The sequence below is a fragment of the Otolemur garnettii genome, unplaced genomic scaffold, assembly GCF_000181295.1.
Source record: "Otolemur garnettii isolate 467f Iridium unplaced genomic scaffold, OtoGar3 scaffold00040, whole genome shotgun sequence".
NCBI classification, from domain to species: Eukaryota; Metazoa; Chordata; class Mammalia; order Primates; family Galagidae; genus Otolemur; species Otolemur garnettii.
In genome coordinates, this window is record NW_003852435.1 from 7,555,725 (window position 1) to 7,581,765 (window position 26,041).

Sequence of the window (26,041 nt, forward strand, 5' to 3'; positions counted from 1 at the left end):
AGGAAGCACAGCTGGTTCTTGATGGCAGCCAGTCCAGCTCTTCAAGAAATGGGTTACTGGGTGGCGTCCGTGGTTCAAAGGAGTAGGGCGCTGGCCCCATATGCCGGAGATGGCAAGTTCAAACCCGGCCCTGGCCAAAAACTGCAAAAAAAAAAAAAAAAAAAAAATGTTTCTACTGTACTTAGACGTCTACAGATAATCAAATATTTAGCTAGACATACAAAGAAGTTGAGAGGAGGAGACCTACAGAAGGCCCAGATGTTGGAATTATCAGACAGGCGGTCTGTAAGATTGATAAAAATGCTAAAGGACATATGAAAAGAGAAGACGACATATACAAGAAATGAGGAATTTCAGCAATAGACACAGAAATTTCAAAAAAAAAAAGATAAATTAGAAATACAAACTATATCAAAACAAAGATCTTGTTAAGTGGACTTAACAGTCGCCTGGATAAAACTGGGGAAAGAATCAGTGAATCTGAACACAGACCAATAGAATGTATACACACTGAAACATAAAAAGAAAAAATGAAAAAGGAAAAGAAAAAACAAAGAAGCAAGAAATTATGTGATATATCAAATGTTATAACACAAGTGTAAGTAGGGTTCTAAAGCAGGAGAGAGTGAAAATGAAGAACCATTTTAGGAGATGATTGAGAACTTTTGAAAATTATATACATATATATATACAGGTCTATATAATACATATATCCCAACTCACAGATCGCAAGCAGCTCTTCAAAACCCGCATGAATGAAAACCCATACACCTAAGCACTTCATAATCAAACTGCTGAAAACTTAAAGGGCAAACATAAAAGTACAGCCAGAGAAATAAAGATATATTCTCCACAGGAGAAAAATGATACAATGTGACATATAATTTCTCACCAGAAATGATGGTGGCAGAAGACAATGGAATGTCAACTCAAAATAAGATTAAATTACCAAAAAAAAAAGAAAGAGAAGAGAATGGCATCTTTAAATTGCTGAAAGTCCAGCTGACTCTTGAACAATACACGATAGGGGTGCCAATCCCCTACACAGTCAAAAATCCATGTGTAAGCTTAGACTCCCAGAAACGTAACTACTAACAGCCTACTGTTGACAGGAAGCCATTCTAACAACATCAACATGTTTGGTATGCTGTATGTATTATGTAGTGAATTTTTACAATAGAAAATGTTATTAAGAATATCATAAGGAAGAGATAATACATTTATAGTTCTGCACTGTATTTATCAGTTCCATTAAGTTTATACATCTGTTTACAAGAACTGTTTCACTTCCTGAAATGGAGGGCAATCACAGCTAGAGACCTCAATTGACAAGACACATGTAGCAATTCCACTTTTCCTTGTAATGTCATGACTTTTCTCGGCTTTTTCTCCAGCATCACTAGTGGCACTCTGTTTGAGTTCCATGGTGTCATTCATGGTTTATAGTACCGCACTAAACATGATGAAAAACACATGCAAAGCACAAGAAATCACTTTTAACTCCAATATAAAATATGCGGGAGAAATGAGCTGCTCACACAGGGATGATTACTACAAAGCATTTTAAGGAGATACATGCAAAATTGAGCCCACTGCAATAGCAACAGGGGGTGACTATGAAATTATTACAGTAGTACAAGGTGTACTACAATTAATTTTGTAGTTATATTTTACACTACATCTTTATGTTTGTTTACATTTCACGACTGTGAATGGCCCCATTTTCAGTCTGTGTAAGCATACATTTTAATAAATTTTACCTTTTTAGAATAGATTTGTATTTTACAGCAATAAATAATAAACTGTATCTACATATATTTTATGTATTCATGACATACCTAAATTTTTCTTAACTTTTTCCACTAGGCTAGGTGGTTTGACAGTGAGTTTTTTCAAGTTGTCACAAATCTGCGAAATTTTTCCAATGTACTTTTTGAAAAACATCTTTGTATAAGTAGATGTGTACAGTTCAAACCTGTGTTGTTCAAGAACCAACAGTACTGTCGTCCTGGGATTCTATAACCAGTAACAATATGTGTTATAAGTGGAAGCAAAATAAAGACACTTTCAGATACTGTCATCCGGGCATTCCATATCCAGTGAAAATACCTTTCATAAGTGGAGGCAAAATAAAGACACTTTCAGATATTGTCATCCGGGCATTCCATATCCAGTGAAAATACCTTTTATAAGTAGAGGCAAAATAAAGACACTTTCAGATACTGTCATCCTGGCATTCTATATCCAGTAAAAATCCCTTTCATAAGTAGAAGCAAAACAAAGACACTTTCAGACATACAAAAGTTGAGAGAATCTATCTCGGGAGTACAACAAAAAGTGTAAAAGAAGTTTTTCAGGCTGAAGAGAAATGATACTAGATGGAATCCCATTTCTACAAAAAGAAATGAAGAGCAATGGAGTGTTGACTTTAGTAGATGCTGGAGATACAAAGATAAATGAGCTATATGGGGCTTACCTTAAATAATTAACAATATAATGGAGTAGACAAGTACATAAACAGGTAATTACAAAGCAATATAGAATAGATTTGAAGGAGGTACGTAAAAAGTATAACAGCAAAGAGTGGCAGCTCACTCACCACCAAAAACATTCCCTACTTTGGAACAATCCCAGAAACATAAAATTATCACCACAAGAATATGTGTCCAGAAGTTACTGTCCCTATATACATTTTTGCTCTAATTCTTGATATTTCAAACAATGAGGCAACACCAAAAGAACTGATTCAGGAAATGGGACTACATCTCTCTATTTCCTGAGTCACTACTTCATTGCACCACTTCTGTATTGGTGGTATCAATTCCCACGTATAGAAAACCATCCTGACTCTTCTTTACACACACACACACACACACACACACACAAAGTAACTTAATTAATATGCCAAACTTATAATGAAGTGAAATTAAGCAAAACATCATTAATGCTCTTTACACACACACACACACACACACACACACAGAGTAACTTAATTAATATGCCAAACTTATAATGAAGTGAAATTAAGCAAAACATCATTAATGCAACATCAATATTATAAATGTAAACACATCAATAAATGGAAATAGTAAGCTAAAGTACTTCATAAGCTGATTTATAAATACATAGCCTAATGATTCTGTCAGTGACAGAAGGTATCATACAATTGCAGTTTCTACCAAACACTAACACTTTTAAAACTCAATCTCTATCTCTCATAAAAATAACAGTGGCTATTTACATTCCCTTCTTATGTGTCAGGCACTGGGCTAAGAGTTTGAAATGCAGCATCAGATTGAATACATTTGTTTAATCCTTATAAATGAGGAAACTGCATGTCTAAATAATAAAAGGTAAGCTCCAAAAATACTTCTATGTATAAAAATTTCATAGTATTTACCTTATAAAATACCACAAAGGAAAAAAATGAGCTTATTTTCAGGAGTAAAACAGCACTTATATCAATAAATAACAGTTTGTAAAAATAATAACAATAATAAAATAGAATTATCACACTTCCCCCATATGCTTAGCACCTAAAACTCTGGAGGAAGATTGGATTTTACTCAGATGAAAAAACAAATTTGCACATTACCGATAGCATACATGGCTAAAGGGAAGATAGGAAATTAGCATGCCCCTCTTCCAGCTTCTAAATCTGCAAAGGTCCAAATAGGAATATGAGATACAAAAGGATCAATCAGTGTTTCATACTTCCAATAGAATGCTTTCATTCAGTTTCCCTGATTAGAAAAGATGAAAGACAAAATAAGGAAAGAACCATCGGAGAAAAATAAATACAATCCTTCTTCCTATACGGGAACAGTAAATTGAATCTCTTGAATACCTCAGACTTAAAGTAAAAGCACTCCAGGTATGTAATGCTCTGGTGAACACTCCATGGAGATTCCACAAACTTTGAACACTATTACAAAGATAAGTGCAAAGTGGGCTTTACTATCAAATCATTTTAAATACCGTAAAGAAGTTTCATATATTAAAGAGATGCTACTGTGACTCCATTCACAAATGGAAAAATAACTCCCAATTTATCTTTTATGGAATTGCACATACAATTTGCTTTAACCAAGGCATGATTGAACACAAGAGCAAAATTTAAGAATACTTTAATATGTAATAATATGATAGAAATTCCCAGGGCAGTGCCTCTGGCTCCGTGGGCAGGGCACCAGCCCTATCTATATACCGAGGGTGGTGGGTTCTAAACTGGTCCCAGCCAAACTGGCAACAACAACAACAAAAATATAGCCAGGCGTTGTGGTGGGCGCCTGTAGTACCAGCTACTCTGGAGGCTGAAGCAAGAGAATCACCTAAGCCCAGGAGTTAGATCAAGGGCGATAAAGTTAGACTCTGTCTCTAAAAAAAAAAAAAGAAAAGAAAAGAAATTCCCCCTTATGTTCTCCTAATAATGACTATAGGCTGATTATTTGGCATTTTGGCTGGGATCAATTTATAATGTGTGCTTTTTATTTCCATATAAAAATTTCATAATTTTATATGAAATTCTTTTCTTGACATTTAGCTACAAACGCAATGAGACAGATGATGTACACAAACAATTCACCTTTGTTGAAGAATTGGTTAAACCACACAAGACTAAGGAAATCCTATTATAATGCTATTTGGAAGTGGTACACCACACTTAATTAATATGGCTGTGACAGTGTCTGGGGTATAGTAAGTTTTATAAATTAATATCACTTATCTTCAGGGAAAGTTAAATGAGCACCCTACTGAGTATTATCTCATACTGAGTAATCACACTGGTAATCAGTAATGACAGTTTAAATAAAATTAATTAAACAAAAACAGGCTCTAAAAATATTATCTGAGTTTTGTGCTATGGTTTAACACTGAAATAGTGAAAACTCTTGCAACATTTTATATACCAATAGAAGTGCAGGATTTTTAATTTAAAAAGAAGATATTGTAATTATTAGTCATCTCACAATTTCACAAGTATGTGAACTATGTATGATCATAAATATACTTCATTAGAACCCAGACAGTAGAAATCTTCATGCAATCCAGGAGAATTATTAAGCAAATAAAAGCTCCTTCTAATTATAGAATCAATTCCATCCAAATGCATACCAGAAATACAGAAAAAAAATATATTGCTTAAAATTATCAATTTTCATGCAATTTTATATTTTAAAAGAAGCAAAAATCTAACAGCTAAAACAGCCTGGCTTTTTATTAATAATTAATTTTCTTACTAACCTGGCAACTTGCTGATTAAAAACACAGCTCCAGAGTCTGACTTCTGAGCTCTAGCCATCTATTTGTTTGCTGTGTTACCATAACCAAGCTACTTAAACCTTTCATGATAGTACCTATCACAAAAATATTAACAGGAAGTAAATCCACTATTCACCTTTCAGCTTTGAATTAAAAATCTGAAATGCCTTTCATGACCACTCCCAAGTAGCACACGGACCCACTCCATTCCCTACCACAGCACAAAGTATACTCTCTTCATATGTCCTTTCAAATGACTTATAAAAATCTGTATTTATTTTGTAACTGTTAACTCTCTGTTTCCAACTAAAACATAGTATCATACTAGACAAATCAAGAAGAACTATGCTAATGTAAACAACAGGATATTGTAGAAATTGTGGAGTCTGGTTTCCAAGACTAGATCATAAAAGACATTATAGCTTTTTTCTCCTCTTGTTATCACTTATTCTGGGGCATGCCAGCTGCTAGTTCATAAGAACACTCATGAATTCCTAAAGGGAGGCCCACATGACAAAGAACTGAGGCCTCCCACTAAAGGATAACCAGGCCCCCTGCCAGCAGCCATGTGAGGGAGCCAATTTGGAAGCCCCAGTCACCCTTTCAGATAACTGAAGCTCGAGCCAACATCTTCATTGCAAACTCATGAGAGACCCCAAACCAGAACCACTCAGCTAAGCAACTACCAAATTCCTGGCCCACAGAAGCAGTATGAGATGATGAATGTTTGCTATCTATTAGTCACTTAGGTCTTGTGGTAACTTGTTATACACCTACAGGTAATGGCTGCATTCACTATTGTATATTCACCCTATAGCAGAGTACCAAGCACACAGCCAGCAGTCAGCCAATTTGTATTTGTTAAAGCTGTGGATAGGGCAGCACCTGTGGCTCAAGAGTAGGGCACCAGCTCCATAAGCTGGAGGTGGTGGCTTCAAACCTAGCCCCGGCCAAAAATAAATAAACAAGTTAAAAAAAAAAAAAAAAAAAGCTGTGGATAAATAAGCAATCACTGGATGATAAATTACATCCCTGCCAATGTTTACCATTTAAAAACACGATAAAGAATTAAAACTTAAGATAAAATATTGTAAACACCCCAAAAAAATCATACGCCAAATGAACTATCAATAAGAATGAATGATTAATTCTGGAGTGGAAAAAGTCCCTTAAGAGAGGCTTTGGAAGAAGGGTACATCAGGGAATCCTCCTGAGACGATATAAGAAATACACAACCACTAAGCAGTACACCTGCCTATTCCATGGCCTTTACTAAATGTTGGTGACAACACTGTTACAAAGATGTATCACTGTGGAGAGAAAACGTAGCCGTTCATTCTTTCATGTGTGGTAAGCTAACCATCCCAGTTTTTGGCCCCATGGTCTTACCACCCCGAAACAATTCCTACCATCCCACCAACTACTGCATTCTAATTTCAGTATTCCTCAATGCTTCAAATCGGCTTTCCAGCTTTTAATTTGTACTTCCATGAAATTTATAAAAAGTTATTTTGGCAGAGGCATCTTTGAAAAGAAAACTTACTATTTACACCCCCAAACTTACATCCCAAGAAAACTTATACCTCCCCAAAAATATTTGATCTACTAGAATATTTGTCCCTATTTAGGTTTCCATAGTACATATTTTAATTATTAAATGAGAAACACAAATGTGCTTTTAAAATTCCTTTAATTGCTTAAAAATAAGTTACAACATGTAACATGTATTCTACAGCCAGCTGCCATGTCTGGAGCAGAGAAGGGAGATGCCAGCACAGGGACGGACTGAGGTCTTCCCTGAACCCAATCAGCAACAATTTGCCAGTCACATGGGTAAGCCACTTAGAAATGGATAATCCAGCACAGCCAAAGTTCAGACATCTAAAGCTGGAGCTCACAACGTCATTAAACTATCTCATGAATCACCTCAAACTGTTTCTAAATTTCTGATCCAAGAAACTTAAATATTAAGTGTTTACTATTGGCTGAAGCCCCTAAGATTCGAAAAATGTTATATAGCAATAGATGATCAACACAGAGCTCCTCAAAGAATATTTCTGAATGCCTAAAATAAAATATATACAATTACAAAGAACTGATTAAAGTAAAACAGGGTTATCAAAATATTAATAAAGTTTAATATAGTAATAAATGTTCTTCACTAGTACATTAAATAACAAGGGGTAATGAAAAGTCTAATTTGCAACATAGTGTTGAATATAAATCATGTTTTAAAATATAATGTGCTTTCAAAATTTCTATGATTTCTGTTAGTGATAAAGTCACAAGTCAAATACTTCTGTGGGATTTTTTTTTGGTATGCTAATAGGTCTTTTTTTCCAATATGCATAGTTTAAAAAATTACTAAATGGATACGATGAACCCTGCCATAGACCACTGGGTGGTCCACAGACCACAGGTTAAGAGACCCTGGCGGGTGAATATGGAAGGCTAGTAGAAAGCGTGACGGGAAAAAAGAAAGTAAATAAAATTCTATTGCCTTCTGTGAATCAGTGGGAAGTAGAAGACCTACAGTTGAGATCAACAACAAGGAGGAATGTAACAGGTTGTGTCCTCTGATGGTTTATGCTTCAAAGAGATCTGGAAGCTTCTGAAGGAAGAAGCCACCAGGAAGATAAAGCCATCAAAGAACATCCAGGTTTCAACTATAGTAAGGAGGCGAGAGAACATTCAAAGACGATGACAGATGTTTCAGTTCCCAAAGTAACTGGGAAGCCTAGAGGAGTTGAGAAATGTCAGATTAGAATAACGAATGGGACTGAATAAGGAGAGAAGCAAAAGGGTGCTAACTGATGATATGAATTGATTATGACTCAGCTCAGCTGAAAGCTGACCTGAACTGCAGTAGCTTTAACAAAACTTAATAAAGACATAAATCAAACCATGTGGACTATACCTTCTTAATTCACCTTCTCTCTGTTCTGACTGCCACTACCCTAGGTCAGGCTACTTGGATAACCGCCGCAGCCCCCTAACCAGCCTCCTTGTCTTCACTGCCCCCCTACCCCTACCACTTCATAGCAATTCCCTATACTGACACCATTTTCATCTTACTGAAAATACAAGTCCAGTCAAGTCCTTCACTTCCATGCTTCCTATGGCTCCTCATTACTAAAATAACATTCCAATTTTCCCTTGGCTCAAAGGTCCGTCTTGATCTGAACCTTACTTCCTCTCTGATCTCTTCACCACTCCACCAACTTATACTGTATGATCTAGATGGTAATGAATAAGAGTCTTCCAAACATGCACATGCTGTTCCTTGTGCCTCGAACCGACCCATAATTCATACCTCATCCCCTTTCCAGGCTAACTTCAACTCAATCTTCCACTCACAGCTTAAACTACTGCTCATCTGCAAACCTTTCCTGACTCCTCAAGACCAGGCTAGATGCTCACCTGGAGCTTGCCATTACGTAGTATACAATTCTAAAACTGTCTGGGAACATGTATGCTTACTCAACTAGGCATTAAGTCCTTGAGAACAGGGATGGTTATTTTATTCATTAAACCACTCCTGGAATTTAGCATTGTTCTAAGCATGTGGTGGACATAATATAAATATGTATTTGTTAGGTGAGTAAATTAATGATTAGCTTCCTGTCTCCCAGGCCTGGCGCACAGCCATCACTTCTTGCCTTGCTAAATCTTTCTCAACAATATTCTAAATAAGAAATAATTAACATAGCATATCAGGGAGAATGCCAGGGGTCATGTCTTTTATACATTCAGTAAGAAAATCCAGACTCTTCCCAACACTGATAATTCACAGAGTAGTCACCTTTACTAAAAACAACCATGAATTTCTGTAATGTTGTAGCCTAAGGTAGTAAGAAAAATATTTGTTTAAAAAAGGCACTGGCCAGGCATGATAGCTCACGCCTGTAATCCTAGCACTCTGGGAGGCCAAGGAGCATAGACTGCTTGAGCTATGGGTTCAAGACCAGCCTAAGCCAAGAGTGAGACCCCATCTGTACTAAAAATACAAAACCTGAGGCAAGAGGATTGCTTGAGCCCAAGAAATGGAGGTTGCTGTGAGCTATGATGATGCCATGGCACTTTACCCAGGGCAACAGCTTGAGACTCTGTCTCAAAAAAGTAAAAATATAAATAAGAAAAAAATTTAAAAGGCACAAAAATCATTTTAAAAATATTCAAGAAACCCCTAAATTATATCTACCCATATCTACTCAACATATAATTCTAATTGAATATATCCAAATATTAATACGATATGCTTGAAAGGAAATAAAAATTAGCTCTTTAAATATCACACTTTATTTTTAAAAGATAGAAACCAATACCTCCCATACACAAAAGTCATGTGAAGACATCAGTACATCAACAATTGCTTTCTACCTCCCAACCCGACATGCTGCCACTAGGAATCCATTCCACTCACATCCCAGAAGGAAATTTACAGAGTAAGAAAACTCTACCAACTCGTGCCAGCCTGGATTCTAACTTACCCTTCAAAACTCAGCTGAGAAGTCACCTTCACTATGAAGTCTTCCCCAGAATCAAGCTGAACTTCCTACTTTCACTTGCCCCATATACACTTCCAGTCCCTGTCATACCACATTACAACCACTGATTGTGTAGACTTCAGTTTCTCTACTGTACCCAGAGGGCAGAGTTGTTCTATCCATCTTTGTATTCCTATAACAGTACTAGGCACTCAAAAAACATTTAATGATTGAGTGGTCAAAAGAATGAATAAACAAGTAGGCACACCTTACTATGTCTTAGTATATTCAGCTCTGAGAGCTCTTGATCTTATTCCCAAATTTCTACTGATTTGAGGAGGAGCACTCTAAACTATCCCATAAATATTTAAGGACTCTAAGATAGTACTTAAGTGTTACTACTGAAAATCTAAATACAGGAAGTCCTAATTAACTCATAAATGGGCTAGGAAAGGGCCTCCTGACAGTTAACAGTTTAAATCTTATAGGACTCATTTTGACTTATTTGACATTCAATTGCCATAGTCCTGGCATTTCTACCTTATAAAGAAGAGTGTATTTTAAATATATGGTTTTACAGAAAAAACATGGGGAACAAAAGGTTACACTTTTTGATTTGTCACTCATTGCTTTTAATTTATCAAGGAAAATATAAAAAGTTAATGAAAATAGAAAATAAAATTATGGTATAAGAAGCCTTCTATCCCAGTAGAACAATATGACAAAATTATTTTAAACAACTCTTCTAGGTTGGACTCTTCATTTTTTTTAAGCTAATGATGTATGCTCTGCTATGTAATTCACAAGTTAGGCACAAATTCAGATAATTAACATAATTTATCTGGGTACAGTGATTCATGCCTCTGATTCCAGCACTCTGGGAGGCTGAGGTGGGAGGATTACTTGAGGCCAGGAGTTTGAGACCAACCTGGGCAACACAGCATGACCCCATCTCTACAAAAAAAATTTTTCTAGTTTTTTTAAACATTCATAGCAACTTTACTCAGAGTGGCCAAAAATGAAAAACAACCCAAACTGATGAATAGATAAACCAACCATGAGCCAGACACAAAGGCAACATACTGTGCGATTTTACCTATGAAATGAAAATCAGAAAACTGAACTATAGTTCAAAACACTGGTGAGGGTTTGCCAAGAGCCAGGATGGAAAAAGAGAACTGACCACAAATGGGCACAGAGGGAAGCATTTGTGGTGATAGGAATGTTTCATAGCATGCTGGTAGCGTATACATAATTGCACATTTGTCAAAATTCAGATTATACTCTTAAAATTGGCATATTATGTTGTATATAAATCATACTTCAATTTTTTAAAGTAGATGTTACTGATCATACAACTAATATCTTGAATTCATGGTTTACCAAGCATTTTTCCTTAATCTGTCCCTTAAACCCTATACTAAGGCTCAAAAGCTACGTAACTTATACAAAGTCACACAGCTAACAAGTGACAGGGCTGGCACTCTAACCTACTTTTCCTACATATAACTATCTATAATAAAGGGAAGACCTCATGACTTCCTCTAGTTCAGTGGGTTCTTAACCTTCCTAATGTCGCAAACCTTTAATATGGTTCCTGTGGGTCGTGAACCATTCTGTGTGGGACATCAAAGCAATTTAGTGGATTAGACCACCATTTTTTTTTTTAACAGAATGGAGAAAAGTGAGGAAAACTGGAAAGGAATTAAAAAAAAAAAAAAAAGAAACATTTCTATACTTAGAAATGTTAAGTATTAGTTATTAAACTTCTGTTATTACTGAAAAGCAAGAGAGTTTGGATATTTGTGTATACTAGGCTACGAAATAAAATGTATTTCTTATTGTGAGCCCTAATCAAAAAAAAGTATGAAAACAATTGGGGCAGGCCAAACAAGGGATTATAATAGTAGAGCTGGTCGCTGTGAGGTAAAGGGAAGGATGTACTGTCCTGCAGACAAATGGTTCTAAAGAGCAGGGAAGAAGACCAAGTCAAAAACAACTGCTAGACTCCGAAAATACCCAGTGCAGACTCAGATGGATAATTAAGCATTCTTACGTCCACATTTAATTTTTTCAAACTTACCTCTTCAAACTTATCTTCCCTCACTTTCCTTCCTCCCAACCTTCTGCCTCTTTTCAAAAGGTATAAACATGGAAGGTTAGAAACTAAACAATGATTCCTTCACCTTTACATTACCTATCACCTGAACTGCACTTCATGCACAGAGAACGCTCAGGTGTTTGTAAGACAAACGCCAGTCTGTTAACTCTGCCTAGGGACCTCAACACTATAGTAATCCTATATTCCTTCAGCGAGATAGTGTCTTGTGAAATTCAATTCTGATAGTAACTCAACTAATAACCTAGAAATGTAAAGTACTTTTGCAGACCTTAAAGTGATGCATTTTAATATTAATACTTCCCATGGTTCCATTTAATATTTCTACAAAATACTGTTATTCAAATGTATGACTTCAGAACAAGTCTTACATCCCTTTCACAAGTTTTGGCCAAATAAGGATAGTCCCATTAAGAAAGTCTAAATTAAAAGCACACATGCAATGTATGTGCTATGAGATGGCAAACTTTAATTAGAAAACATATGCCCAGCAAAATATCAAAGCATCAGTGGCAAATGCTTCCCTGAGCTCTAACACACCAAAAATAGTTTAAAGAGCCCTCAAAATATCTAGCTACCCTTTCACTTCTCACAGCTCCGTATTGATCTATAACACACATCCCCTGGAAAGCTCAGCTCCAAAGGTGTCACACCACCTTTCTGTTCACTTATCAGGAAATATTTTTTAAAGGGGTAAAAAGAAATAGAACTGAATGCAGCAGTTCAATATACTTCATTTTTGATGAAACTCAGCAAAACCCAAGAAGAAGGGAGAGAAGTCATAATTAATACTGCTTTACAAATAAGCAGACAATCAAATAACTGCTTTGTCACCATCACAGAGCTAAGAAATAATAAATTCCTGTCTTGCAACAACAATCTGATTCTAAATCCAATGCTCCTTCCACACTACCTCAGTCAATAATGAGTTAGAAAGAATGTAAGACAGCCATGCATGTTCTCAAGCCTCGACCACAATGGATCCAGCTGCCTAACCTAGACTAAACAATGCCTGCCTGTTCCTTTCCTAGCCTGAACCCCTGGCCAGGAAAGGAACAGGCAGAGACAAGCTAAAGCATAAAGTCAGAAAAGAACAGTGAGAATGGGGGACAGCAGTGCAGTCAGCAAGTCCATGTGAAGAGAGGATCAAGGAAGAATTCAGGAAAGATGGTCCCAGTACATCTAAAGGAAAGCAGGGGTAAGGAGCCATTCAGTGATCCAGACAGGTGGTCTGAAAGACCCACAGCAGGTCCTTGTCACAGCTTCCACACCTTGTGCAAAAGAAGATTCCATCTCCAGGAAGCCTGACTAGGGCCAAGCCAGGTCTAGCTCTAATACCAGGCGGGTTATCAAAGTAGTGACTCTTCCACTAGTTCACCAAAATATTAACCATGCTCACTATGGGCCAGCCAACATTGCCCCCGCCTTCCAAAGGTTTACACTAGTGAGAAAGACAGACAATAAATGACGTAGTGCTAAAAATAAGCACTGGGCACGATGGTAACAATCTAAAAGTTTTGATCTTACCAAGGCCCGTTACAAGAATGAGGGGAGAGGGGAGGAATGGGGGAAGGATAGAGAAAGAATTAAAATCTTCAGTGAGGACCCCAATGATTAATACAGGACAGAACACCACGGTTTCTAGAATGGGCTATTGAAGCCACTCCATGACTCAGTTTCTATCTACAAGTGAAAGATTGTGGGTTGGCAGTGTGCAAGAACAGTCATATGGTGAATGTAAGGGCTGCATATGAAAGGGCAAAAAGGCAGTATCCATAAAATATGAACAAACCTCAAAAATACCATCATATAGTATACTATCCCACAAGGAAAGTGAACGAAGTGCTAATGTATGCAACAACATGAATGCACCTTGAAAGTGTCACGCTAAGTGAAAGAAGTCGATCACAAAAGACCACACACCGTGGGACTCCATTTACCTGACATGTCAGGAAGAGGCAAGTCCACAGAGACAGAAAGAAGACCGGGGGTTGCCTGGAGCTGAAGAAGTGAAGGTAAAGTGGAGAGGGACTACTTACAGATGTGAGGTGTCTCTTCATGGTGATGAAAATGTTCTAAAATTGATTGCACTGGTGGTTATACAATTCTTGTGAATATACTAAAAACCACTGAATTATACACTTTGGATGGGTGAATTGGATGCTACATGAATTATATATCAAAGATGTAACAAATACACCAATGTACATTCCTATAAAAGTTCAAACATAAAAACTGCAGATGGCTTTATCATCAGCCTTAAGAAAGCACTTGCAGGTTAGGTTACATCAGCACAGCAAAGTGTATGGGATTTGGAGCTACATGGAACAAGATTCCAGCTACAGCCGCACCATTTGCCAGCTGGACACACTTGGGCAAGATACTTACATAACCTATTTGAGCTTAACATTATCAGATATAAAACAAAAACAACATCTACCTTGCAGAGTGAAAAGTTACATAATCTACACAAATGCTCTCTATTGCTACCATTTTTTAAATGTTAATATATGAAAAGTAAATGTTACCAAAAATTTGTATGTACATATCCTTTTCTTAGGTACTATCAGAAGAATAAACCATGTCAACATTCCAGTCCATTTTTTCAAATCACTCATGTCAAGATCTAGGTTTCGTTCACCTTTGTAAGTCCCTCTTATACTGGTGCCTAAAATGGAACTCTGGACATCAGAGGTGCTAAATACTTTTTGCTAAATGCTTTTGAGTGCCTACCATGGTCTACTTAGTTACTCTGTTTCGTGCTGGGTGGATGATGACGTTGAATTCAAAAAGCAAGGAATGGGCTGCCATGCTTCTTCCTCTATTCAGGAGCGTCCAACCTGCAGCCCGTAGCATGCTGACTGTGTGACGACTTTATCTGTGGTGTCAGATATCACGAAAAGTACGCAAGGGGCTATTTTTTGCTAATCAAATTTCAGTAGTGTTTGTGTATTTAATGTGTGGCCCCAGATGACTTACTCTTCCAACATGCGGAAGAGGAAAAAAAAGCAGAACACCCCTGCAAGTCTGTATCATACTTACGTTGGGTTTTTTTTGTTTGCAGTTTTGGGCCAGGGCTGGGGCCCTTTACCATTCCTTTACCATTAACCAATACATTCAAAAGCATATTCCCCAGAAAAACTTTCTTGACTATACAAAGACTTGTAATTTCTCAGAAAAACTTGACTGTGCAAGGAGCATATATACACACACACCTGTGTGTCTCTGTGGTCTTAATTACTTTTAAGAAGCCCCATTATTTTCAACATGAAGAATACATGGAAAAGTATGCCGAGTTTTCTTATTTTTAAGCAAAAATTTTTAAAATGTATGCATAATATTTTAATCTGGTTTACTTTAACTAGCAACTACAGATTTCTGGGAAGCTGACACATCTTTAGCTATTTTTTTCTACCTCTTTCTGAAGTATAAAATTCATTCCCAAAGAATGAAAGCTGATTTGAATGACTCAGAGTTGACTAACAATCTGTAATTAAACAAATTTTTTAAATTAACATATCAACGATTCCCTTTCACAACTTAAAAGCAACAATTTAAGGTATTTTACCAGTTCTGCCTCTTATTTTTACACTGTGAAAATAGTACATTTCCAACCCATGCAGCTTTTAGCAATTGAAAAGGTGTTAGCATAGCATGCTACCAACAGTGGTTAATTAAAATTCATAACAAAGGAAATGTAGAGGATAACCTTACCATATCATCTGTCAGTGTCCTAATATTTAAATGCTGTAAATGAAAAAAAAAAAACCAAGCATATCAGTAATTTATTAAGAGCTTTTTTTAATTTTAGTTAATAGGGTACATTCAAAATTCTACAATGCTAACTTGAATGTAATTAAATTTCTGACAGTCTAATAAAAATACATTATATATTGTTTTAATCTCTTTCCCAAAAAGATGGACAAAAGTTACCCTGCTTGTGGTAGTTTCAAACATTTACTAAAATTTATTGACTTTCTAAACCTCACAAACTAGAAACTTAACTGTGAGATAATAAATATATTCTCCCAATTAATAGTATTAATTACCATTAAGTATATGAAGTTAGAACACAATTGATATAAGACTTAAATGATTTTCAGAAAATTTTTCCAATGATAAAAAGGTGAAACTTTAAATTTGCCATTAGTATGCAGCATAATAGATAATGAAGTACTTTGATGGCTTAATTAACTTAAACAATTCTAGTAACGAAGAAGAATGTACTAGAATGTCTATTTGCATCTTTAACATCAGTTTGATTTATCACCAGTGGTGACAGTAGACACTTTTCAATTTCATTGCTGGTTTCAAGAACCCTTTTGCTGATTTCCTTGCTAGACCAACATAAGACCACTTTAAAAAGTGAATAAATTAGTTTCCTGCAAAGTGCAATTCAAAAGAAAAAATAATTATTTAGAAAAAAAAAACAATCACAGAAATCTAAGTTTTATAAATCTCAGAGCAGGACAAGGTTTTGTATTCAAGGAGCTGGATTCAATTACCAATTTCCTCTTATTCACTGGAGCATTAGGTCCTTACAAGGACAGAGACGGGGTCAAACACATTTTCTAAATAGGAAAACAGGTCTATTCTTCTCTAAGTTTAAAAGGATAGGTGTTAACAATTATCACCTAACAGAATAATTGATACACAGTTAAATTTAACATTTATTGAACAGAATGAAATTAACATTCATGTTTATGTACTCAACTATACTTTCATGCTTATGAATCTACCTCAATGATCATGCAGACTAAAAACCTGTATACTGCAAACCACTACCCCATATTCTCCTCCCCATTCTTTCACCAAAATATCCCTTTCTAGTGCAAAGGAAAAAACTAACTGGAGGAACCGAAAATGAACTTTGTATATGCCAAAGAGACTGTGGCCAAACGAACGACCAAGAGCCTCACTAAGTTAGAGACTGAACTGCCTGTTGAGTTAGAACTACCTACTTTCACCTGGGAATAAGGAAGTAATAATCATGGATAAACTCTAAAGCAGTGGTTCTCAGCCTTCCTAATGCTGCAACTCTTTAATACCGCTGCTCTAAGGGTTAGTATCTAATACTAGGCTATAAAATTTGGTTTTTATCAATACCATCATCAGCCTCTGAAACTAATAACTGATGCCTCCTATGCTCCTTATACGTGAGTGTGATTCTGAGCAGGCACTTAGGGCGAGGATGTCATCCAGAGCTCATTACTAGAATTAAACCCAAAACTACAGAGCACTCAAGTCTGCAGAGACAAGAGCTGAGGAAATGCCTGTGTGGGGCTCCCGTCCTACAACCGCTTGCTCTATGTGCGCCTTCCTGCCAACAGAGGTTTCCAGCCCATTGCACTTGGTTAACCACATCTCTCTCTTTTCTTATTCTATAATCAGAAGTTGTGCCCCAATAACAATTCATTGCACTCTTGAAAGGGGTCATTTCAAGTGTCTGTGACAAGAAAATAAGAGTATAGACAACTTCTGACACAATAGCATGCCAAGGCCTAATGCCTAAAAAGTACAAGCAAAGAAATCAAGTATAAAGCTAAAATCTTATTTAGAATAGTATGCCACAAAAAGAGAAAACATCTACTTACACAAATGAAATACTCCCAAAGACCAGTTCAATTTAAGTTCCCTCAGAAAATGTCATAAAAGTGATGTTTAAAAAAAAGAAAAAGAAAATGAAGAAGAGACGATGAAAATAGACAATCAATCTTAAGAGAACTAAGACTGGGGTCCATGCAAGATTTATGATCTAAAAACTGAATAGAAGATACAGAAACTAAAAATGCCAGCTAAAAAATAGGAAATTTAAATTTCTTGATGTAAAATCCAGAAAGAGAAACATTTTTTATATATCTTCAAAGGCCTAAAATTAGACAGCCTTTTAAATTAGAATGGGACTCACAATTTTCAGGAAAAACTAGTAGTCACTCGTGGTCAAAAACAAAGCAACACAAGGTTTGATTATGTTGGTCATATTTTTTTTGTTTGTTTGTTTGTTTTTGAGACAGAGTCTCACTTTTTTGCTCTGTGTAGAGTGCCATTGCATCATAGCTCACAGCAACCTCAAACTCTTGAACTCAGGTGATCCCCTTCCTCAGCCTCCTAAGTAGATGGGACTGCAGATGCCTGCCACAACGCCCAGCTATTTTTAGAGATGAGGTCTTGCTCTTGCTTAGGCTAGTCTCAAACCCCTAACGCTCTCTTATTAAGGTTTACAGAGATCAGTAGATGAGAGCACCCACTTGCATGCTGAGAACAGAAACCTGGACATCGCCTTTGAATTTAACTTCTTTCACACCTCGCATCACACTATCAGCAAGTCCTGTCTGCTCTATATTCAAATTTTGCTTTCATATTGAGAAATCTGTCATCACCAATGTCTTATGCCAGGCTGCTGTCAACTTTCACTCTCACTTTTTTGAGTAGAGATGGGAGTCTTTGCTTTGTTGTCCAGGATACTCTAGAACTTCTGGGCTCAAGGGAGCCTCATAGTTTTTATATATAGTCTTAAACTACCTCAATGAATGTCTAGCTTTTTTTTTTGCCAATTAAATTGCTAGAGTCTTGGCCTATTTTTAAAATTATATAAGCATGCACATAAGCCAGTTACAACTTATATTTATTGTTACACACAATGTTTCACAAAACAAAAAAAAGTTATGAAACACGACAGAATTATAATGTAAGGATAGCCTGTAGGAAAAAAATAAGAAAATTCTAAAATGGTATGGAAAGGAAAACAGAGACTGACAGAAAAGAAAAATGCTAAGGTCAAGTACATTATTCTTTCTCTTCTGGGGAACACTTACCTATCAATTCTCACCATCAGCAAGAGAAGTCAGGGGGAGAGGAAATGACAGCAAATTCAAGGGCCCATACAGGAGTGGAGATATTGACTATCAGAGTAAACAGCGGGAAGACAAATCTGAGAATGTTTCTCTATCAAAACAATGAAGTCAGGTCAGAATAGGTTTCATTTCAAGATTTAGCCTTCTGAAGAATAGAGATTGCATAGTTATTTGTTTACATACATACACCCAAAAAAAACCCTAAAGACACATTAGCATTAAAAATCAGAATGGATCTAAGCACTAGTAATTTCCTAAAAACTAGAATATTCAATCATAGTCTACAGAAAAATGAAGAAATAAACACTAACTACTTAGTGAAAAAATACTAAGTGGTACTCTTTTGTAGGGTGTTGGAATGTGAATATAAATTCAAGTTCATGATTAAAAAGTTTATATTATCTCAAGATCCTGCCTGTTCCGCTTGTATATTTATAAAATAGAGACTATGCATTACATTGAAACTGCCGGGGGAGGACAGCGGAGGGGAAGAGAGAACGACTGACATAAAATCCTCAGATAATTCTGTAGGGTTTTAGCCTTACTTCTATAGATACCAAACTAGAAGGGTAACAGCCTTAATTAAAATGAGAAAAAACTTTATAACACAAAAATATTGCTTTCATAGTGGTACTTGAGGTACTATTTAAATGTCTGGTTAAGTTAACCCAGACACTTAAAAAATGAAGTACTTCTGTTTTATAGCCACCAGCAACACTTTTTACTATCTTCCTGTTCAGGAAAATAGGAACCGCACACATCAATCCAGTTCATGAGTAACCTTTGCTGACATGCACTCCAAGAAGAAATAGAAACATAAAATCAACTATTAAATGGAAGCAACTAAAGAACACCTTTAAAAATAATAACCTGATAGCAACCTTTCGGGTCATATTTACCCCCCCCAAAAAAAGGTTAAAAGAATACAGTCTTAGATGTGTATTAAATCTCACACCTAAATATGACTTCGTGAACCTGTACTTATATTACCTGCCTATGATTCCATAGGTGTTGTTAACGCTTTATGGAATTGGGATAGAATAAAACTAGCGATAATATTGATAAACAGTTCTGTCCACAGGATCACTAGTAATTGGCTAAGGTGTGGTATTAAAGTACACTAGGGCTCTTTTCCTAAACCAAAAACTCACCCTACTTCCTGTGGTCCTATTTCTCAACTTGCTAATTCTATTTTCTCCCTAAAAACAAGGAGTGCCACATATGGATAGATAACAAATGTTTCCGGCTAATGACAGTTCCTAGGATGAATGTCAAGAGGGTCACTCTGGAATTCAAAGAGGGAAAGGGTGGGGGGGGGGAAGCCTCTATAGATTTTTCTTCAAAAGAACATAGGATTCAGGGGGGAGTAGAAACACAGAACATAGGTCTCTATGTTCCCATTTAAGCAATGCATCAAAACTTTTATTGAAGACAGTGTATGCTATCAAAAAATAGATTTAGAGCTTTCAGAGCTCTGTAATAAATGCTGTGAATATCAAGAGGTAACTGAAACAGTTTCCCCAGTAACTTAGTTTACAACTATAGTAACATTATACAAAGCAAAATACAATGAAAAAGATTCTAAACTGGAGCCCAAGACTTTTAGCAAATTTATGTTTTTTCTTTTCATTGGTTACCATACGTGGGTTTGAGATAAGTTTTGAGATACACAAAAAGCAAGAAACACAACATCCCACAGGTATGGAAACAAATGAAGCCATCCCAGCAACACCGATAAGCTAAGCAAGTTGAAACTTGCGAGGGCCAACCACAAAGGACACTGTTGACTGTGTTTCTTGGAAGTGAAATAATGGACCATATCACACTCTGTCTCAAAACTTTCACAGTGACCCACATATTTCAATGAGCAGGCCAGCAGAGCCAAAATATGTCCATTCATGTCATTAGGAACATGACAGCCACCATCAGAAGTCAAGCTAGCGGGCATGGATCAATTTGTTATAGTCATCAGAGCCAAGTACATGGTAATATTGTTAAATAACCTTTGATTGATACAATTTTTCCTCTTATCAGCAAGAGGAAAACCTGTAGGATTAAACCCTCCAAACACACTTGACTTAAGACACAATTTTTGCGAACTGGACCCTCTAGACTAGCTCGTTTTCAGCTTTTTGGTGTACACAAGAATCACCAAGACTTCCTTTAAAAAATAGATTATAGGACTTCAGTCTCCCAAGATTCTGCTTCGGTAGGTCTAAGGTGGGACTTAGGAACCTCCATGCTTAACTGGCCATGTTTATGAGGATGCGGCAGCACGCCCAGGACCACTAGAGAAGCCCCACTTCACATTCCACCACTGTCCACCACTGAGCAGTCCCTCAGCCTACACATACACATATGAATGCTCATCACATGGCTCACTTTAAAAGTTGGGTGTCCCTGAAATTAGCCACGTAAAGATCACAGATAAGTACAAGAGGATTTCAAAGAAAGATGGGAAGCTAGCAGAGTTGAGACAAGTTTTATTGCTATGAAGTGACAGATACCAATTAGTATTAAGAAAATTCAACAATCTCTGGTACATAGTATGAATTACTAATTGCATCATTTATTCAAATGCTTAGTCTATCTCTAAGGTAGAATCATTCAATCTCATAAGCATATATTTAGTACCTTAATACTGAAGATCGTTCCTTATGTCAAACCATGACATGACACTATCTGTTTGACAAAATAAGTAACAAGTTACTGACAAACAGTGTGATGTCATACCTTAAGGAGAAAAAGCAAAGATTGCTCTTAATCATAATCTGTCACTGATAATATGATTAAAGCGTTATTTACATTTGTGTTTAAAAATCCAGATTATTCCCTTCCACCAATAACTTATAAATAACTAATAATATTTCTAGTCCACACACCTGTGTCTGCCTTCATGTCAACACCAGCTATAAACACTGTGGAAATGTAAAGTCGTATTACTACCAATGATGACCCTAAACACACCTCCAGTCTATCTAAGGATCATCTTCCCAGCAACTACACAACATACATAAATGTGAACACATTACTCTTTCAAGGGCTCCAGATTTAACATCTAAGAAAGGTCCAAAAATAACATGAAGCGTTCAAAGCAGTGAGGATAAGAGTAGAGCTGGTCCTTTGATACTGTACTAAAGAAAACCTTTTAAGTTGATAGCTCACTGTGTGGTTTTCAGTCTGAGGTGGAGAAAAGTGAGAGAGGAGATGTTAAGAACAGGTGAGCTTAGGAAAAGCTCTGCAGCTTGTTTTAAATTGTTCATTTTTTCAAAAGGCTAACTCTGCCAACCTCAGAAAGACAAACACATCGCCCGTTTTCCCAAGGCTTCTGTCATTCACCCAAGAATCCAGACCTCCTTTCTCCATAATTCCATCCTTGTGAGAGGAATCATCAAGAAAGAACCATTTCAGGAGAAGGCATCATTCGATTTTCCACAGAATGTGAGAGAAAATATTCATTTATGTGAGAATACAAGGTTTTCAAACGATCAAAAGGCTACAACATCCTTGACAGGAAATGCCTGCCTTTCTAGAAAAACCAATTCTCAAATCATGGCTTGGAACTCAAAACTGGATTACACATCACAGCAGGTTGGCACTTAACAAGCCATTTTCCATTCTAATATAACTCTAGAGTTCTTTTTCCTTCAATGTTGGGTAAATTTAAAGAGAAAATCCAATGGCTAATTCCAGTAATACAGTCTTAATACCTATTTTAGGATGTTCTCTTCAGCTGTTATAGTTCTTTTTACCCATACTAACAGATCAAAAACTCTTCTATATTATATCCACAGAAAAGTGATTCAAATCATCGAACCACTTCAAAAAAGCTTTGGTTCTAGGTTAGGAGAATCTAAGACCTTTTTCATTGTCTGAAAAAGAAGACAATGAAAGAGAAGGCTGAAAGCACTTAACATATTTGCTATAGAGACATTTAAACTGACTCCAGAGCTTCCCTGATCACCTTAAAGCTTATCCAAATTAAATTACTTCTAAGCATGCCTAGCCTTGTAGTGCCTAGCTTTGTAGTGATCTTGTCTAAGACACAAATTTGGACTGGATAGTCCTGAGGTTAATACGGTACGACTCATTATTTCACATATATTTGAGGAAGATTTTGCTTACATTTCAGCGTCACCATAAGGAAAAGAAATTTGGCTAAACCTTTTCATGAACAGTTTGTAAAACAAATCCCATGTTTACACTTTAATTTTATCAGTCTACTTCTATAGTCCATACTCCAGAAATAAGAAATACAACCAAAGGTTAATATACAAACATGTACCAACGAAGCATTACTTTAAATGGCTAGAATTTTAATCAACCTAATATTTTCCAAAATATGAGAAAGATTAAATAAATCACAGTCCTGCCATATGGACTACAATGTCATAGAAAAATGTGTACAACATGATACATGAAAAAAAGTTTAAAACTGCATATGTGTCGGGTGTGGTGTGGCTCATGCCTGTAACCCCAGCACTTTGGGAGGCTGAGGCAGGAGAATTGCTTAAGCCCAGGAGTCTGAGACCTGTCTGGCTAGGCAACATGGCAGAAGGAAGGAAGGAAGGAAGGGAGGGAGGGAGGGAGGGAGGGAAGGAAGGGAAGGAAGGAGGGAGGGAGGGAGGGAAGGAAGGAAGGAAGGAAGGAATAGCAGAGCATGGTGGTGCATCTATAGTCCCAGCTACCCCACAGGCAGTGTTAGTAGGATCACCTGAGGCCAGGAGTTGGCGGTGGCATAGAGCTATGATCATGCCACTACACCATAGCATGGGTAACAGAACAAGATCTAGTATCTAAAAAAAAAAAAGCATATGTAATATAATTCCAACTTCATAAATACACACATTTATGAAAAAAATAAGACAGGAACCACTGTTAATTTTATATATGAGTTGTGGGATTTGGGGCATTTTCTTATTTTCATTTATTTTCTCAGTTGTCTCACAATGAGCATATTTATTTTTATGATAGGCAAAGCTTTTTCTTTTTAAGTTACTATGGATAATACTTTTAATATTGAACAGAAAACATAAATTAGTTCCCTTTCAGATAAAAATGTATGCATTAGTCAGTACAAGAAAAAATGAAAATCTAAAAAATGGAATAAATTCAGTGAACACGGAGTTTTTAATAGGTGGGTTTTCAGTGCATATTTTCAAGTGTGTCAGAATATATTAAGTACATTATTCATTTGTTTTCTAATTCACATATATAAATTAACCAATCTCAAAAAGCTCCTTGGTTGTGTGAATTATTGATGTTGTCACCTGCTACAGACTTAATTCCAAGAAAAATATACGAATCACTACATTACAAGCACAAATCCTTTTGACACAAATTCAATTTCTGTAGCAACAATAATATATTGACTTAGCTTTATATTTCTATTTTATGACACTTATTAATGGTAGAGATAAAAGAAATCTATCATTTTTCTTTATTAAAAATGTAAACGATATCACATGATCTTGAGAAAGTTAAAGTATATACCATCCACTAAATAATCCCTTAAGGTAAATGACAACACTAAGCCAAAATGCAAGAAACAAAATAGAACACTTAGGATTTTTCAAGCAAGACCTAGTCCCTCATAATCCTAATTTTTTTCTACTCCACAGTATAATGATGTTACTAGCATGTATAAGACACATCAAATACAAAGAGGACCTTAGGGGCTAGTAACCAGAAGAATGGCAAGATAAGAAAGCAAATAATCAAAATGCAAGATAATGGGATAAGCACCCTAACAAGGTATTCAACCGTAATTGGAAGAAAGGGCTCTATCTGCTAATTACACATGCTTACATAGATGCTAATTAACATGCAAAAATTATAGCAACATCTAAGACTAAAGTCACATAAATTTTTAGCCAAGAATCAGGAAAAACTTGTGATATAGAATTTGTTTTTCTTACAGAATGAGAGATTCCTAAAATACTCATGCAACAAATATTTATTAAATATCACAGTGCCCTTGACAAGGGATATATAAGTGAATTGAAGAAAGATTTTCACCCTAAAGGAGCTTACCTTTCACTGGGAAACATACAATAAACACTTTACACAGGATGTCAGAAAGTGATGACTGCTCTGATAAAAATGAAAAGTATTTTGCAACACTTTGGGGTAAAACTGGAGACCATTATCCTGTGTGACGTGGAACAGGTAAAGAATGGAGAAACAAACACCACGTGCACTCACTATTAAATTAGGACTCACCAATGAGCACACATGTAAAAGGAGAAAAGTAAAACTCAGTGGAAATCCAGCCAGGTAGAGCAGGGATAAAGGGGGAGGAGAGGGTGGGTGAAAACCTGAGAGGTACAATGAACACTGCCTCGGCGGCAGGCAGACATACAACCCTGACTCAAACGTGGCAAAAGCAATGCATGCAACCAAAATCATGGGTACTCCCATAATATTTTGAAATTTTTTTAAAAAGACAGTAAGCTATGATGATTCTACTGCACTCCAGCCAGGGCAATGGAGCAAACTCTTAAGAAGTAAAAACAAAAACGTAAAAGACAAAAAACTGGTAGAGCCTCCATAGAAAGAAGGGAAATTCCTCAAAGAACTAACAGTCACTCTACCATTTGACCCTGCCATCCCATTACTAGGCATTTACTCAAATAAAAAAAAAAAAGACATTTTAACACAGGGACATTTGTACTCGAACATTCATAGCAGTTCAGTTCAGAATCACCAAGATATGGAAACAACCCAAGTGCCCATCAGCACGTGAACAGATTAATAAACTGGGGTATATGTATACCACAGAATACTATTAAGCCAGAAAAAAAGATGGAGACTCTGCACTCTTGGTAACAACTTGGATGGATCTGGAGCACATTCTCCTAAATAGCACAAGATAGGAAAAACAAGCATCACATGTACTCAACACCAGCTTGAAAACAGGAGATTAACAACCACACACTCACAGGAGAGAAAATCCCAAATTCATGAAGGGGGTAAGGGGTTCAATAGCTTCCCACCCAATGGGTACAATGCACGGATATGTGACACGCCCTCAGGGTGCAGGACTCAGCTGCAACTCTGACTTTTAACTTTTCATGTGTAAATCATATAACCTAATGGTTTATACCTTCACCTTAATCTCAAGTTTTGAAAAAGCCTGCAGCTCAAGCGGCTAAGCCACATACACCTGAGCTGCTAGGCTGAATACAGCCCGGGCCTGCCAAACAACAATGACAACTACAATCAAAAAAAAAAAAAAAAATAGCCAGGCATTGTGGTGGGCGCCTATAGTCCAGGCTACTTGGGAGGCTGAGGCAAGAGAATCTCTTGAGCCCAGGAGT

General features: G+C 36.5%; 1 protein-coding gene across 4 annotated transcripts in view; it reads right to left on the reverse strand.

The window, feature by feature from the left end:
- Positions 1-26,041, reverse strand: part of DIAPH3 (diaphanous related formin 3) — a 481,355-nt gene that overhangs the window by 434,987 nt on the left and 20,327 nt on the right. The window contains exon 2 of one of the 4 annotated variants that reach the window (XM_003790155.2): positions 15,583-15,615. The exons of the other annotated variants lie outside the window; for them this stretch is intronic. Within the exon in view, the coding sequence (XP_003790203.2) occupies positions 15,583-15,615 (33 nt within the window). The remainder of the gene's footprint in view (positions 1-15,582; positions 15,616-26,041) is intronic. 4 annotated transcript variants of the gene reach the window in all.